The 18,276-nt window shown below is 47.8% G+C and overlaps 2 protein-coding genes across 2 annotated transcripts in view; one reads left to right on the top strand and one right to left on the bottom strand.

Moving 5' to 3' along the window:
* The window catches only part of C1H8orf74 (chromosome 1 C8orf74 homolog), a 121,174-nt gene that overhangs the window by 14,726 nt on the left and 88,172 nt on the right, over positions 1–18,276 (top strand). The window contains exon 2 of the mRNA XM_084833071.1: positions 8,344–8,433. The gene's annotated coding sequence lies outside the window, so the exon portion shown is untranslated. The remainder of the gene's footprint in view (positions 1–8,343; positions 8,434–18,276) is intronic.
* On the bottom strand, positions 1,457–17,904 carry RP1L1 (RP1 like 1). The gene is made up of 3 exons (XM_084824172.1): positions 17,272–17,904; positions 10,092–10,257; positions 1,457–7,401 (listed from the first exon to the last, which is right to left on the bottom strand). Exons 1-3 carry the CDS (start codon positions 17,902–17,904, stop codon positions 1,457–1,459), a joined length of 6,744 nt encoding a protein of 2,247 aa, XP_084680298.1.

Below are 18,276 nucleotides of genomic sequence, written 5' to 3'. Positions count from 1 at the left end.
TTTTCCTGATGTTCAGCTGGAATCTGGCTTCCTGTCACTTGAGCCCGTTATTCCGTGTCCTGCAATATCCTTCTTAAACTCCAGTGCCCACAGCTGGACCTCAGCAACCTGAGAAGGAAACGCCAGTATCCCTTTCAATTCCTTTGTGACTGTGTCTGAACAAAAAAGAAGCTGGTCGATGTGCTGAAAGATCCCACATTAAGAGCACAACCCTATGCATATTTACTCTGAAGTAAGGCTCACTGAATTCCACAGGGCTCACTCTGTAAAGAGCCCCCTGGAATTACTCTTTCTCTCCAGCGTTGCAACCTCCTTGGTCACTTTCCTCTTGCTCTGGCCCAGACAAGGGTGATAGTTGGAAGGAGGCTCAGGAGAGGCCGCTGCCTTCTTGCTCACTGGCTTTCTGTCTGTCAAGCAAGCGAGCGGAAGCCATGATGGGAAAGAGGATGAGGAGCAAGAGAAGCTGGTGGTGAGAAGGTCGACGCATTGAGGGAGGGAGCCCGTTGGGGGTGTCTTCCCAAGGGCCTTCCCAAGCCTGGAGCCAGCACGGAGTTCAGATTAAGTCAGATTAATCTTGTGAATGCCAGCATTCACTGTTCTATATCCATTCTTGTCAGATGTACGCTGGTAAATACTGAACATGTCATTTATGTCAAAACATGTCTAGAGTATCTCTCAGTTTTTGAGCATCCATCAAATTCACTGGGATCATCGATGTTTCCATACATCGGATGTTCACACACACTGGAAGATATACAGATCTCCATGGGAGTTACCACAGATCAGGGATTCTAACACAATAAAGATATATGTTATCTTTGAGTATACTGTCTGTCTGTGTGTTTTTTATGTTTTTAAATTTTGAATATTGTATTCTTAATGTTTTTAATCTTTATTAACCACCTAGAGAGCTTTGGCTATGGGGTGGTATAGAAATTTAAATAATAATAATAAATTTATGGGAAAGCATGTCAACATTCAACAGAGTATCTCTACATTTTTAACATTCATTGAAATTACTGGGATCATCGATGTTTCCGTACATCGGACATTCATTGTAACATAATACTCATCTTGATGTGTGCAACTGGAAGCAATTGGCAGCATCAGCTTCCCAGTATATTTAGTGTGGTGATGAAAATATACACTGGTTGTTTCCATTTCCGTATGACAGACATCGAGAGGGAATCGGACAGCAAAGGAATGAGAAAGGGGAATGTTTTGCACAGAAGATGGCAGCAATTTCCAATGCAAAGGTTTTTCAGTAACAAATCTCTGCCTTACCAGTGCACCAACCTCCAGGAATGAGGAGGGACACACTCAGTTTTATGCAGAATTTATACTGGAATATTTTTTGTTATATCAGGTTGTGTGTTTCTTTTTTTTAAATGTCTGACTTAATAGGCGAGAAAAACACATGTATCCCAAATGATCCCAGGGTCTTTGATGGTTTATTCTAAAAGTCCAGGTCGTCTTGATCAATGACCTCTGAGTTCTCATCCTTCTTGTTAGAGACCCGACCACTGTCATCTTCATTTTCATCCGTTTTGGGTTCTCCTCTCTTCATAGCACTTGCCTGAGAGCATGCGTCGTCTTCCTCCTCTTGTTGCTCCTCCTCCTCCTCCTCCTCTTCACAGTCAGGACACATTTGGGCAGGTTTACTCTCTGCGTCGCTTTTAGCCTCCCCATCACTGCCACCATCATCATTGTACACGTTCTCCTCTTCCTTACAATCTTCTCCATCACTCCCATCCTCAGATCCTTTCTGGGATTGCTGGGAACAATTCCCCATGGACGAGAAGGCAGAGCCTTTTCCGGGAGACTCTGCGCCTTCACCGGCTCCATCTTCTGCTGCTGCTTTAGGGTCTTCTTCCTCTCCATTATCCTGCACGGGCTCACTGCTACCTTCTCCTGCTGCTTCCTCTTCATCCCCTGCAGCGTCACCTCCCTCATTGTTTTCACCCTCTTCTTCCCCTTCTGCTCTTTCTGAACTTGCCTCACAATCTGCCTCTGGGTCGGCATCATTCTCAGCCTCCTCTCCACCACTGGCCTGGTTCTCTTCCTCAACTTCACGATCTTCTCCTGCAGCTTCTGTTTCAGAGACCTCAACATCAGGTGCATTTTCTGCACAGTCAGATGCATCTCCTTGGCAATCTTGTTCTCCGGCTTCTGGCTCCACTGGTGCACCATCAATTTCATCTTCCATTTTAGTTTCCTCCTCAGCTTCCTGGTCTTTGTTTGGTGTTTCTGCTTGTTGTTCTTCATCCACCTCTTTTTCATGTTCTTCTTCATTCATTTCCTCTTCACTTTTGGCTTCCATTTCCTGATTATCTTCATCATGTTCTACTTCCTCTCCCCCCTGATCTTCTTCCATTTCCTCCTCCCCCTCTTCCTCCCCTGCTGCTTCTGCTTCCTCTCTGACAGACTCCTCCTTTTCTTCCTCTTCTTCTTTTGTTTCTTCTTCCCCCTTTGCTTCCTCCTTCTCCTCTTCTTCCACTTCCTCCTTTTCTTCCTCTTTTACAGATGCTTCTTCCTCTTTTTCTTCTTCCCCTTCCTCCTCCACTTCCCCCTCCTCCTTTTCTTCCTCTCCCTCCTCCACACCCACTTCCTCCTCCTTGCCTTCTTCCTCTATTGCTTCCCCCTCGCCCTCTGCTCCCTCCTCTTCCTTTTCTTCTTCCTCTCCCACTACCTCTTTTGCTTCCTCCTCTACTCCTTCATTCATTGCTTCCTCACACTCTACCTCCTCACAGTTCTGGTTTTCAGATACTTCCTCCCTCTCGGCGAGAGCTTCTGCTCCGTCTTCATTCACTTCCTGATCTTCTTGCTCATTGGTTTCATCAGCTTCTTTTTCCTCACCAGGTTCTGTTTCCTGATTTTCCACAGATTCAGCAGCCTCCCTTTCTGCTTGTTCGGCTTCCTCATCTGGACCCTGATCAACAATATCGTGTTCTGTGTTTCTTTTAGGAACATTGACATTTTTCATCCGCAGGATTTGCTGTAGGTCAAAAGCTTCCACAACTGGGGCATTGCTTGCCACCGTCACTGTGCTTCTTGCAGCTTTGTCTGCCATTTTCTTCCTGATGCAGGCATCGCAGGGGCAATACTCCTCTTCACTTGGTTGCTTGCTTTCATCATCCGTAATGCTATTAAATACGAAATTTTCATCTATGTCACAAGATAAGTCCCTTGTCTCTGACTGCTTACTCTGGTTTACAGTCTGGTCATTGTAGAGTGACATGTTACGAATGCTTTGCAAGCGGCGTCTTCGGCTTTCCGCTTGCAGGGTAAATTCACGCCGTAGCTCGCCATCTGGAGGCCTTGGGATCCTCTTCCCTGCTCTGCTTCTGATTTTCTTTAACTCTTTCTTGACACTCCTTTGTATCCTCTTACTCACTTCCTCTTTCAGCTCTGCAATCATCAAGTTCACCTCCTCTCTGTCTGGCAGGTTCCACTTTGTTTTGAACTCGTTCATGGCGCTGACGTGGTGCATCATGAATTCCTTCTCTATCTTCTTCAAAAGGTTGAGCACCCACACTGGGTCAGGGTCAATGGGCTGTTGTTGGGTCATGGTGAAAGCTTTCACCGTGGCTTGGCAAGGGGCCGTGTTGCTGGGTTCCGTATCAGCTTCAGACTCATCCACAAGCTGGTTTTCTCCCTTCGTTTCGGGCTCTTTCTCATCAAGCTGCTTTTCTCCATTCATTTCAGGCTCTTTCTCATCATTTGCCTCATTTCCATTTGGGCCTCCTTCAGCGTCATTGTCGCTTGCTTCTTCTGTTGCTTTGTCATCATTCTCTTGACTGGGACTCTCTTCCGCTTCGTTAACAGCAGTGTCCTCTTGTGTCTCCTCTTGGGCAGTATCTGCATCAGCATCTGTTTCTTCACATTCTGCATTTTCATCTTTTCGCTTGCCGTCCTCTTCCATCTTTTCTTCTCCAGCAATTTCTTTTTCTTCCTCCTGTCCAATTTCACAGTCACCGCCTTGGTCCTCCTTCACTTCCGTTACTTCCTCTCCCCCACCGGACTCTGCTTTCTCCCTGCCTTCCAATTTGGAGCAAGGCGTTGGCGGGCGAGGATGCTGCTTTTGCTCTGCCTCATTATTGGCTTCCTCCCCTGCAGTTGCTCCTTCTTTGGTGGGTTTGGTGACGTCTGTTTTCTCTGGCAACATGGCGCAATCCCGGGCACCAGCCACGCTCCCCTCTCCTGAGCCTCCATCACCACTACTTACATCAACCCCAGAAGAGGACATGGGTGTGAAGTCATCCCCTTTTGAGTTATGGGCTTTGAACCCCGAGGGCACTTTTGCTTGGCTCTCACCTTGCAGACCTGAAGTGGTGCCACCTTTTTCGGAGGTGCACCCAAACCAGAGAGCCTGGAAAATGTTCAGGAGCTCTGTATATCTTGGCCTGTTCCGGCATTTGTTTTCTTTCTTGGACGGGTCCAACTCTTCATCCAGGAGCTGCAAGCTGGCAAGGCAGGTGATCAAAATATTGGCTGAGTGGCTGAGTTTCCTCTCCATGCTAGGGGACACTTCAGGCAAGCTGTGGGAACGGTCCAGTTTGATTTCTTGCTTGGAAGCCAGCAGGGCTTTCATGATCTGCACAGAGGTCTGGATGGTGCTGGGCAAGTCTTTTTTGTGGTTGTTCTGGCTGGAGATGACTGAACGGTTGCATTCTGCCTGGCCAGCTCCAGCCTCTCCTGACATCACTTCAGAATCCTTCTCCTCATCTGGGTCCTTCTTTGCTTCCTTGTCAGCAGCCTCCTCTTCCTCTCCTTCACCAGCTGCCTCAGCTGCTGCCATGCTTCCATCCTCTTTCTTCTCATCAGGTTCCCCTTCCAATGATTCCTGGTTGTTTGAGCAGCTCGGTATTTCAGCATCTACTTCTGCACCCTCCCCATCATCCTGCATTTCACATTTCAGCAGCAGAGTCTCCGAAGGGATCTTTCTCAGCCACTCATGCACAACTTCTTCCGGAGAGGTACTGGGAAGGGAAGAAGGGATGATATCGTTGCCACCTTCTGGAGCAGCCTCTGCCTCTTCTTGGCCCCTCTCTTGGCAGCAACCTTCCTCTTCATTCAAGGGGTCAGAATGATTCCCTGCCCCGTTTGCTACATCCATTTCAGGGGGCTGCAAATCAGCTTTTTCTTCCTGCTCCTCGGCGGCGGCTGGCTCTGATTCGGCACATGCTCTGGCATCGCTGGAGTTCTTCTTCAGCAGCGCTGCCCTAGTATTTTGGCCACTGGGCCTCCCTTTTGGGGGGGCCGGGCAGTGTAAACTGTACATGGAGGCAGACTCTGCTGTGGATGCTTGGCAAGAGTCTTCCGCACTGGCATGGCAGCTGCTTATTTCCTTTAGCCTTGGCTGGGAAGACTGGGCCACACTAGATTGCGAGCCAGCATCCTCGCTTCTCCCCAGTGCCTCCAGCTCTGCACATCTGCTCTTAACCTTGGAAAACGAAGAGATCCGTGAATTAACACTCCAATGGTCATTGTTCCTGGCTCCTGCTATGTGGCCACATTTTGAGCACATGGATCTGGATACATTTGCTGGTCTTGAAGAGCGTCCCTGGGAACTAACGTCAACAGACCCATCACCATTTTTCCCATTGCCATCTGAGAAGCTGGAATGAGGGGACGATGTCTTGCCAGTGTCTTCTGGCTGGCCCCCCTCCTGGCTGCCTTCGAAGGGCTTGCTGTCGCACTCGCAAGTGCTGCTTGCGCTCTCCTCGTCGGAAGCTGCAGGAGGTGCTGCTGCTTCACTTAAGGACGACATGTTTGAAGGGGGAGAGCTGGAGTAATGCGATACGTGACCTTCTGCATCTCTTTTCTCTGCTCTGTGTGAGCTTCTGGAATAAGAAGAAGCCCTGCTGTTTGATCTGGCATCTTCTGCATGTAGAGAACTTTTTGTCTTCTTTTTCTTGGTGGAGGACCCTCTGGATGGCCTGGCAGACACTTTGGAACCTGTCTCCAGGTGATTTGGGTTGCGCTTGCTTCTCCTGGATGCTCTGGAGGAAGTTGAAGCAGCACTGCACAGGTGTATTTCACCACTGTCATTTCTCCTGCTATTTCCATTGCAAATGTTGGACTGGAAGGACCTTCCTGTAGAGCATCTCCCACACTCATGGACATCTTCCTTGGCTGGTTGATTGGACACCATACTTCCTGAAGTGGGGTGTATTTTAGTGACGTCCTCTTCTTCCTTTTCGACTTCTTCCTCTGTGGCATCTTTTTTCAAGCAGGAGTCACTGGAGAATGAAGAGATCTCTTGATCATTCTCAGAAACTAGGTTGTCCCTCACTCCAGGTGTGCTGCGCTTACTGGATTTGCTGCAGACACTGTTTGGAGAGGATGCGCAGCCAATGTCTTCGATGTCTTCTCTTTCCTTGATGCTACAGGATGAGATGGTTCTTGCCACGCTACTGATTTCCTCTCCCACTTTTATAGGGTTTTCTGCAGAACATTGAGATGATTTTGATTTGCTGCTGCCAGCCTGGCTTCCTTTGCCTTCATCTCCATCTCCCCCCACTGTGGGGTCACCTTCATTTTGTGAATTGACCAAGTAAGCTACAGCATCCATTTCCTCTGGTGACCCCCTTTGGCTCGGGTTTGCCTGGGTACACTCATGTCGACAGCAGCGTTTCTTTACTGAATGGTATTCTACCCTGTTCTCGACAGTCTCTGAATAATGAGAAGACTCCCGTGCAACACGCTTGGAGTATTCTTCGCCACTAGACGAGGTATGGATGCTGTCAACAGAGGCCACTTTTTTGTGAACGATCCTCCGATGTGATGAAGTGCTTGAGCAAGAAGGGTGCGCATACCAAGTGTTCCTCATCCCTGGCTCCTCTTTTTGAGAAGCATGCTTGGGGTTCTTCCAAATGTCATAGTCTTCACATGGTTTCCCACAGTTGTGGCAATGAGCCTCCTCATTTTCAGACTCATCAAGATTTGAGATGTAAGAGTCAGCATCACAAGGATACACTGAGTCATCTGCCTCAGAGCTAGCCTCTGGGTTCATTTTCTCTACTGGTTGTACTCCATTGTCTTCACTGATGCCTGATTCTTCACCAGGCATCTTATTCATCAGGCTGGACTTCTTGATCTGTGTGGACCACTGGAGAGTCTCGTCGTTGAGCAGGCGGAAGCGGACTTTCATCTCGACCGACAGGCTTCCATCTTTATTCACATGCACCCTTTTTTCAATGTCATCGTTGACTAAGGAATGCACCAGGTTCCCTGCTTTAGAGTGTGGATGATTGTTTGAGCAGGGAGCGTCGTTCTCTGGTGACGTTGTTAGGCCGTTTGGACAGGATTTTTCTGATGACAAGGAAAACCTCATGGACCGGTTGCTCAAGGATGATCTTGGGTGGATCACACTCTTTTTGGCTTTCAACCCAAAGTTCACTATAATGTGTGGGGAAGGGGTGGGAAGGGAATGAGAAAACACAGAAGATAAATTATAAGGATGTGCATGAAACATACAGAACTGAACACAGAAAAGTGTGTGTAGGGGAGCTCAGGGGTAGGGCACATGCTTAAAATGCTGAAGGGTTCAGGTTCAGTTCCTGGCATCCCCTAGACTTGAAGAACAGGAGACCTAGCCTATCCCAGGCCCGCTTACACAGGGACTCAAGCCTACCCTTTGTCTTTGTCCACTGATGTCTCCCACAGGGCCTGCTGTTGCACTATAAGCAGGTGAAGACAGATTTCAGACTTCTGGCTGGGATCTACTTGGAGTCCTACTAGAACTCTGAGATCCATCAAGTGGAGCCAGGTGCAAAAGACATGCACTTAGAATTAAAGAACGGGGTATCTCTAAGCAGCTGCTTAGCCCAGGAATTTGTTTAGAGTCCCAGAATTGTTCTGAGCTCACAGAGCTTCTACACAAAAACCCATTCCTAACCCAAACTTCTCTTCATTCCAGTAGTGTAATCATTTTGTCGTTGCAAATGTTAAAGCCAGAAAACACTGAAATGGGGGTCAGAAATGAAATGGGAGTCAGAAATGAAATGGGAGTCAGAAATGGGAGTCAGAAATCCCTGCCTATCTACTGCAAATAACACAACAATCTACTAGTTGGTAGATGCTGATCTACCTTCTGCTCATCCCTGCTCTAGGATGATCAAAGGGTGGCCCTGTTATTCCATATCCTTTTCATTTCTTATAACTGAGTTGTGGAATCTATTAGAATAAGATGTAGGGATGGCCTCCAGCTCAGAAGGGTTGGAAAGAGGATTGCATCCATTCATGAAAGAAGGGATTATCAGTGGTCTATCCGGAAGGCTTGCTTGGCTCCATCGCTCCTAACTTTTGGCTACAGGTACGATCAAGACCCATCTCTTTCAGAGTGCCTTTGAGGACTGCATGACTTCATTACTGGCTAAGGGGATTTTGCTGCTGGTCTCGTCTGCTGCTTCTGGTTTCCTTTGACTCAAGGTCAGAAAATATTTATTAATAGTTTTTGTTTTCTTTTTTAATGCTGGTTTTAAATGATGCTTCTTAGCAACTTTGGATTCAACGGGATGTAACTAACAAACTAAAAAAAAGAGATTGTATTAGCCATGATAAGTTAAACTGACCTTCCATGAGTAGGCCCACTGTGCCTCTGTCTGCTACATGCTGGAGACAAGGAACTGGGTCAGGCTATTACAACTTAGCCTTCCAGAGAGCTTCCTAAGGCATCTGGGTGGCCAATGTTGATGTCAGAATGCTGGGTTACATCGGTTTTGCAGCTTTTAGACCTTGGGCGTAATGGTGTTACTGGGGGACCCTTTAGATTCCTGTGTGTATCACTTTGGTTCTGAAGCACACACCTAATGGTTCTCTTCTCTCCGCCCCCTCCCCGGGCCACCAGGCCAGTCTTTATAGCAGGGATGGGGAACGTTTGGCCCTCCAGTGTTGCTGGACTACAACTCCCCTCACCCCTGACTATTGACTGACTATGTTAGCTAGAGCTGATGGGTGTTGCAGATCAGCAACATTTGGAGGGCCACACATTCTCCACCCCTGCTTTACAACCACTGCTTCTACATCCCTAATACAATCGCGCAAAAAACAAAAGAAAGGACGGTTTGCCAACCCTGATTTATTTATTTTTTAAAGAGCATGTACAGTTTGACATCTTAAAGTCACTTAAATCACCAGCATGAGTACAGGAATAAAATGGAGTTTGCTTCTTCTGCTAAACAAAATTTCCTTGGGAAGAAGCAGCATTTTGTTGTGGAAAGGGACTATATATAGAGAGAGGGGGGCTGGTGTAAAGTGGCACAACAGCAAAGCAATACAGAGACTCTGGATCCACTGTGGATGCCATCAGACTGAAGGTACAATGTATAAGAAAGATAGAAAGACTAACAACAGAGTATTAAAATATATATATTTGAAGCTAAATGTTTTGGCTTCTGCCCTCATCAGTAGCTGTGCTGTTAACTGGAGTGGCCGTTTGGAATGCCTGGAGATTAAAGTTCCTTAGGAGAAAAAATGGAGATATGAGCGGCACTATGCTTATGAATTGTCCTCCAGATTAAGGCCATGGGGACTAAGCTGTTCTCAGTCTCTAGATCCAGAAATGTTCCCTTTTGTCAAGCATATCAGGGTCTTTTGTTTGTTCTGTTGGAACCAACTGTAAATCCGACAGGCTATGTGCAGGAGAGTTGAAATCTCTTGCAACAGGCTGCTCCAGTTTATATCTCTATATCTCTATATCTAATCTCCCCTTCTACAACAAAATGGTGTTTCCCAACAAAATGGTGTTTCCCAAGTAAACGTGTTTAGCAGCAGAAGCAAGCTCCATTTTATTCCCGTAGTCAGGCTGGTGCTGTGATTTGACTCATTTTAAGATGTCAAGCTGTGTGTGTGTGTGTGTGTGTGTGTGTGTGTGTGTGCACGCATGTATAGATAGAAAGATGATAGCTAGCTAGCTAGACAGATAGATAGATGTGTGCAAGCAAAAATAATATGCACATGCCTGACCAGACAGCCCCTGACAGTGAACAAAAAAAGTCTTTTTTTAATCAGAGAGGGCTATCAATACATTCCTCCCACCACCTGCAAAACACCAACCCAAACCCATCCACCTGCCATCTTTCTCTCACTTTCATGGCTTTCACCAATATTATTGCTGTTGGATCGTGAAGCCAGGCCAGGCAGTTTCTCCGAGGAGTGCTTCCTGGAACTCTCCGTCACGAGGGGCTTGAAGGGCTCCCGGCCCACGCAGATCAGCACACTGGGGCAATGCAAGAGAGCCTGCATGCTGTCGATCTGGAGAGGAGACAAGCACGGGAGCAGTCAAAACTAGACAGCGGGTAGGAAGACCCACCTGCCCACTCTCCTGAGATCATCTCAGTAGCGTAGTGGCTACAGTGTTGGACGTAGTCCTGGATGGCCGTGTGTCCTCCTTTACAGAGAACAGTCCTCTGTTGGAAGGTATCCTCTATTTGAAGGGCTGCCCAGTCCAACTCCAGTTTAAAGATAAAGAACCAGAAGAAGGGAGAGCAGGGAAGGGCCTTGAAGTTTTTCCTCAACAGCACCTGGCCAGCAGACTGAGCAAGGAACAGAGGTTACCTGGCCACAGTCTTCACACAATGGTGAGATGTATTGTATGTCCATGTAAATTCTAAGCATTATTTCTAAATGTGCATTGATACTTATACATTAGAATATGCATTTTTTATGCAAATCTGTGCCCTCTTTTGCCCTCTGTTTTGGCGACGCGTTGTGGTCACCTTCCCAAACCTTTGCTCAGTTATGAAGCTCTGGCCAATCACTTGCTCCCAGTTTAACCTACCTCACAGGGTTGTTGTGAGAATAAAAGCAGAGGAGGGAAGAACCATGTAGATTGCTCTGAGCTTCTAGGAGCGGGAGTGGGTTAAAAATGCCATAAATAAATCTCAAATTTTGCTTTTGGCAACATCATGTGGCAGCTCCAGAGACATGTGAAACTCTTGGTGATTTTTAAAAACCTTATAGGAATCCTCACAGATGTTTCTCTTAAGCAGCCATCACAATTGGCCCCTAGTGTCACTTCGGGTGAAAGTCGGAGACAACTCTAGTCATCACGAGATGACGGGCCAAAAGTGACCCTCTCCCCTTTTAGGGTGACCCAGAAGTGACCCTCTCCCCTTTTAGGGTACATTGCATGTTTTGACAGAAAGAAGTGCTACAAGTCCCAGCATTCCCCAGCCAGCATGGCTGGCTGGGGAATGCTGGGAGTTGTAGCACTTCTTTCCATCTGAACACGTCTAGGATTGTACCCTTAGTCAGGAAAGCGAGACAAATGAAACCAACCAACCAACCAAATTACAGCTGAAGACAGATGCAACCCAAAAATGACACTCAAAGGACCGAGAAAACTATCTGAGTACTGTTTTTTTTTTAAATTATTAACTGCGCCTGTCTCTAGTATACCAATGCATCCACTCCCCAAAACCATTCTCCCTACTCTCCACCAGCTTGCCTGCCTAGTTTTTACTCTGGCCTCTTCTTCCAGCTGGCAGACCAAGTGCCTCCCTGCAGGACAGGCTAGTGAGCAAACAAGCAGGGCCGGCCCTACCATTAGGCAGAGTGAGACAGAGACAACTGCCTCAGGTGGTAGATGTTGGGGCGCAGTGTCAGCAGTCCCCTGGCTGTGCCTTCTGAGCCCGCCGCCCCCCATCATTACTCTGTTGGAGGACAGATCTGTGTATGCCCCATGCCCTGACCTGCCCACCCCGCAAAGTCAACTGCTGTCTCAGGTACAATGGAGGACACTGTCCCATCGCTGGTGCTGAAGAACAATTCAACTGCCAGTCCATTTGACTTCTGCACATGGAATGGGTGGGTGGGTGTATATTGGAGGACCCAGGGTGGGGAACGCTTGGCTATAGACATCATGACTAGTAGCCATTCATAGCCGCATCCCCCATGAATTTGTCTGATCCCCTTTCAAAGCCGTTGGTGGCCATCCCCACGGCTCTCCCACCTCCCAAGCTCGGGAGGAAGGCCCGGGCTGGCCATTTGGGCAGCCAATGCTCTCGCAATGCCTTGGCCACTCGCCGCCAAAATGAGTCCCTGTTGTCCTCCCCAGCTGCAAAAGATTCACAGTATGCACACTTATCCGGGAGTAAGCTCGGAGAACACAGGGGTGCTTACTTCCAAGTAAACATGTATAGGAGTGCACTGAAGGGGAGGTGGGAGTCCTGGCAACCCAGGCTGACCCAACTTCGTGGATCTCTAGTCGGATACAAGGTGAGTCACACCAGTGGATCCACCACCAATTTTTCTTTACGGGAAGTAAAAACTAATAGAGTTTTGACCTTTAAAACCCTATATGGTTCCAGCCCAGCCTATCTTAAGGAGTGCCTCCAGCAACACAAGACGGGCCGCTTAACAAGATCAGCCTCGGATGGCCTTCTCTCTGTCCCATCAGCCAGGACAGCTAGACTGGTGGGGATGAGGGAGAGGGCCTTTTCTGTGGTGGCCCCCACTCTGTGGAACTCCCTCCCTAGGGAACTCCGCCATGCCCCCTCTTTAATGAGCTTCCGTCGTGCATTAAAAACGTGCTTGTTCAGGCAGGCATTTGGGGTGGGTCAGGGTATTTTAGAAAACATTTTTATTGTAGAATTTTATTGTTTTAAACTGTTTTATTATACGCTGTACATCGCCCATAGTAGCTGGGTGACCAGCCAGATGGGCGATTAATAAATTTAATAATAAATAAATAAATAAATAAATAAAGAGAGAGAGAGAGAGAGAGAGAGAGAGAAAAGGAGAGCAGGGGCCGGAGGAAGGGAACATAGGACGCTGCCTTATACTGAGTGAGACCATTGGTCCATGTAGCCCAGTATTGTCGAGGGTTTCAGGCAGGATGCTTTCCTTGCCTTACCTGGGGAAGCCAAGGATCAGCCCTTCTGCATGCAAAGCGTGTGCTCTATCACACTGAGCTATGGCCCCTACGGGAGAAAAACAGATGTGGAGAATGGGGGTGGATGGACATTCAGACCTGGTTTGCACATGGTGGCAATCCCTGGTGGCTGAATTTCAGAAGAGCACCTCTGGAACTCTCTCCCAAAGGGTGTACATATGGGCTGTCCTTCTATGTTTGTTTGTTTGTCTCAGTTTACAAGTGTTGTCCTGTCCTTTTAAACTCCTGCTGTTGTTTGAGTTTGGGAATTGGATTGTTCTGTATGTATTTTTAAAATAGATTTTTATTGCTTTAATAATGTCTGTAGGCTGCCAGGGGGTGGGGGCTTTGCCCTGAAAGGCAGCATAATGGCAAAGGGCAAGCTACCTGGGACATGGAAGATCCATAAGCAGATCACCCTAAGTTTTTTTGAGATGTAAAAGCAGCTGTGTATTCAGAAGGGCTGAACCAGATCTGGGCTTAATGCTGGATGAGGGGGCATTTCTGATCAAACCCATCCCCACTCAAAGCAGCTGTTAGTCGTATTATATCTCTGCTATACCTGTATAAATTGAGAAAGGACTTTCTGTCCTATCAACCTGCCTGGTCACTGAGGTCATCAGATGGGATGCTCCTGGTGGTTCCGCATGGATCTATGCCCAACTGGAGTCCACCCAGAGTAGAGCCTTCAGTGTGGTGGCCCCCTTTCTGTGGAACTCCCTGCCTCTGGAGGTCAGGGAGGCACCAACATTGTGTTGTTTTCGGTGCCTGCTGGAGACATCTTTATTTCAACGAAGAAGCCTTCATTGACTGACCAGCCACAGTTTTTATTGGTGTTCTGTTTTTTAAAACTTTTAATATGCTGTTTTATTCGTCATATGTTTTAATATAAGTACATAAGAACATCAGAAGATGTTCTTATGTACTTATATTAAAGTACATAATATATGCACTTTAGATGCAGGATCAGACCAAGGGTCCATTTAGTCCAGCATTCTGTTCACACAGTGGCCAACCAGCTGTCGACCAGGAACCCACAAGTAGGGCATGAGCGCAACAGCACCCTCCCGCCCATGTTCCCCAGCAACTGCTGTATATAGGCTCACTGCCTCTGGTACTGGACGTAGAACATAGCCATCAAGCCTAGCAGTCATGGATAGCCTTTTCCTCCAGGAATTTGTCCAGTCCCCTTTTAAAGCCATCCAAATTGGTGGCCATCACTACATCCTGGGGTAGCAAATTCCATAGTTTCTCTTCCTTTTATCTGTCATGAATCTCTCACCATGGTATTTTATTCTTCTAATCTTTTATTGTCCACTGCTCTGGGATCTGTTTAGATGTGCAGCGGTATATAAATGTTGTAAATAAATAAATATAAATAAATAAATAAAAGTATTAACACTAGCTAGGGTGGCCATGTGTCCTAATTTACAGAGGACAGTCCTCTATTGGAAGGACTGCCTAGTCCAAGTCTGGTTTAAAGATAAGGAACCATCAGAAGGAAGAGCTGGGGCCTTGAAGTTGCCCATCCGCAGTTAGGAGCACCTGGGCAAGAGAATGAGCCCTGGTCCACTGTGGCGAGATGAAATGAATTTCTATTTAAATGATACAGTAATTATCTCTGAGAGCCAGTGTGGTGTAGTGGCTGGAGTGTTGGACTGAGAATTGGGAGATCTGGGTTCTAGTCCCCACTCGGCCAAGGAAGCTCACTGGGTGACTTTGGGCCAGTCACAGACTCTCAGCCCAACCCACCTCGCAGGGATGTTGTTGTGAGGATAAAATGGAGAGGAGGCGGATCATGTAAGCTGCCTTGGGTTTCTTAAGGAGGAAAAAAAGGCAGGATATAAATGTAATAAATAAATAAAATAAAGATCAGTTAGCACATGCAAATTGTTTGCAAATAGAAGCCCTCTTTTGTCCTCTTTTCTGGTGATGCATGTCCTCTTTTTTGGCAACACATCAGTGGCCACCCTACTAACAACCCTCAAGCAATACAGCTTTTCCTGGACTCTAACCCTTCAGGCTGCAGGCCAGGGAGGCAACACCTTTGGACATGCTCCCACAGGGAAAATTCCCCACACTTATCATGTTCAGTCTAGCCTTCTCCCTGCTGGGCTCTTTTTCTGCAAGCAAGGCTGTGTGTGTGTGTGTGTGTGTGTGTGTGTGTGTGTGTGTGTAAACATTCAAGCATGGTAGAGTCCAGGAAAAACATTGCCACCTGCTCCAGCTGAATGTCTCAGACTGGTCCTCGGTTGTTCCCTGTTTCACAGGCCCCAGCAGGAAGGAACATTCCAAGATTCTGTGACTGTTGGAAAAACTGCCCTTGTAGAATAAACTGGGGAGAAGAGTTTGGGGGCTGAGAGGATTAAAGAGAAGGGGCAGTCTGGGAAGGAAAGTACAGGTGAGTCCTTAAAGAAGAGGCAGGGGTGGTATAGACTGTGTTCATGTGAACACTATAATATACCTTATGTCAGTCTTTCCCAACCTGGTGCCTCCAGATGTGTTGGAATGCAACTCCCATCATTCCCAGCCAGCACTGCCACTGGCTGATGGGAGTTGCAGTCCAACACATTTGGAGGGCCTCAGGTTGGGGAAGTCTGTATTATGTATTTAAGGTCCTGTTGCATTCTCAGGGAGCACAGCAGATTAACAGAGGGGGAAGCCAGACAGGGTGCTCCTTAAAGGACCAAGGACCTGCACAGACACTCATCAAGTCTTAGAAATGGACAAAAGGAGTGGGGGCTGAGCAGGTTCTGGACCTTCACACATTCAAGGTCCCATTCACAGAACACCTTCTGACTCAGGTTGGTTTAAAAGGCAGCATGGTGTAGTGGTTATAGCGTTTGACTCAAACTGGGGAGAGCTGGGTTTAAATCCTCACTTACCTATGACGCTTTCTCTGTTTCTGTCTGTCTGTCTGTCTCTCTCTCTCACACACACACACACAGTGAGCCTGATCTACCTCACAGGGTTGTTGTGAATATACACGGGGGAAGGAGAACCCAGACTGCCATCTGGAGCTCATTGGAGGAAGGGTGGGATGGACCTATAACAAACATACATGTTAAAATAACATGTATCTAAGCCAGGGCTGTTGAACCTCTTTCTCAAAGGCCAAAGTAAATTTCAAAGAAGCTCTCGGGGGCCACATTCCAGTGACGGGCGTGGCAAAAGGCAAAAAGAGGTGAGACCAAAATGCAAAAAAATGCTGGCATATTTTATCTGAAATCTCTTGCTGCCTGTAACTAAGCCTTGGAAGAGGTATTTCAACCTGTTAGAATGGAGAACACCCCACGCAAGAGCCAAGAAACCACCAAATGACCAGAGGTTGGGGGAAGGGGTGGGTGCCAGAGGGAGGGGGTGTGGCCTTCTGGGGCAGTCTGGGACCTCAGGTGGGCCGGATTTGACTCACAGGCCTGAGATTCAGCACCCCTGTTCTAAGCAAAGCCTCTCTAGGAAGGGGCTGTAGTTCAGTGGTAAAAGGTCCCTGGTTCAATCCCCAACATCTCTAGGTAGGGCTGGAAAAACCCCTGCCTGAAATCCTGGAGAGATGCTGCTGCCAGTCAGTGTCGACAATACTGGGTGAGATGGAGCCAGGGCCTGGCTCAGTATAGGCAGCTTCCAATGTTACATGCAGAAAGTCCCAGGATCATGGCCCGTTACCATCAGTTAAAAACTGGAGATGGAAAAGACCAAGTTGCTGCCAGTGATCCCCCCGCCCCCAAAATCAGGTGTATGAAGAGGATCGTGAACATGTGCACAGGTACGTATGGGTCCGTTCCCCCCCCCCCCATAGTGGGTGGCAGGGAGCTCTATTTGAATGTCACCATGTGTGAAATGATCACATTTGATAGTGAGATACTAAAAGGCAAACATGATATTACATGGGAGCCATGCAAAAAGTCTCCCAACATTTGGGGGGTTTTGCTTTTTTAAATGAAAAGGAGCTGCAGAGTGGGGGCTGTGGGAGAAGTGGCTGCTTCATCCTTTCCCTCCTGCTGTCTGTTCTCCCAAAATCTACCTCTGCAGACCGCTTTTCTCCTTGCAGGGGAAAAATACTCGCACTCCTGCAGCTTCCTCTTTGCAGGTAGGAAAGCAGCAGGGAAAGGATGGGATCAGGCCATTTTGTTTCTACAGTTTAGTAGAGCAAGACCTCTTTGGCTTCGATCTGGCAGCTCAGGGTCGGCAAAGTTCTAGCACAGAGTTTGCCGATTTCCTTTGATGTTTGTTTTGCTTTTTGCAATGCTGCGATTTGCGTCACGCTCTGTGTCACTTAATTTGTTCTATGCTGCTTAATATAATAAGATCCCTAATGCTGGGATTGGGCTAGCTAGACCAGTGGTCCCAGGCTCAGGCTGCTTTTATGCGAAGCGCTGTGCAGCATAAAGACTCACCCTCTTCCCATCCACCGCATAGAGCTTCTTCACGGGGAACTGCATGATCTCCGAAATCTCATCCAGGAGCGTCTTGAAGCTGCGTGCATTCCGACGGTTGAGGATAATGGGCCGCTGCGTGGTGAAGTCTCCGTTCTTAACCAGGGTGATCTTCTTTGCAATCTGTGGACTCTGCTGGGCGAAAGCCATCGAGTAGTCCTCGCGCTTGACATCTTGGGCTGCCTTCTGTAAAGTGCTGTTGGGCGGGCCGGCCTTCTGAGAAGCAAGCTTCTGGCTGATAGTCCCAAGGCTGATGGGAGTGACGTACTTCTTGTCTGAGCACAAATAGCACCCCTCGTCCTCCAGCTGGTCCAGAGTGTTGATGCAGTGGATCCCACGGGGCGTTGTGATGGTCCGCACCCCAAACGGTAGAGGGACCCTGTGGGACAGGTCGTCCATGAGGGCACTGAAGCTCTTGAAGCTGCGATGGTTGATGGCCACTTTGACCCCTCCAAACTGGGGGTCTCCACTCTTGTAGAAGGTTATCTTCTTGGCTGGGGGCACCTGGGTGATAGCGTTCTTCCGAGCCACAGGGGGAAGGGTCTGCTCATAGCTGTAGGGGGAGGAGAGGTAGTCAGCAGAAGGCTGGGTCATCCTGATGAACTCTTAAAGGTAACTGGAAGGCAAGAACAGAAGTGGCATGAATCACACAGTTGCAAAAAATGTAACCATTTCCAGAGGGGCAGTGGTGCTAGTTTACTGCAGCCAAGATATCAAGGAGTCTTGTGGCACCTTAAAGCAGAAGTGGGCAATTTGTGGTCCTCCAGATGTTTTGGCCTATGACTCCCATCATCCCTCACTTTTGGTTGTGCTGGCAAGGACTGATGGGAGTTGTAGGCCAAAACATCTGGAGGACCACCATAAGAACATTAGAAGAGCCCTGCTGGATCAGACCAAGAACATGAGAAGAGCCCTGCTGGATCAGACCAAGAACATGAGAAGAGCCCTGCTGGATCAGACCGAGAA

This window comes from Heloderma suspectum, chromosome 1, assembly GCF_057233095.1.
Source record: "Heloderma suspectum isolate Gila_16-S chromosome 1, 16-S_ref, whole genome shotgun sequence".
NCBI lineage: Eukaryota > Metazoa > Chordata > Lepidosauria > Squamata > Helodermatidae > Heloderma > Heloderma suspectum.
This window is presented reverse-complemented; position numbering and strand designations above follow the sequence as displayed.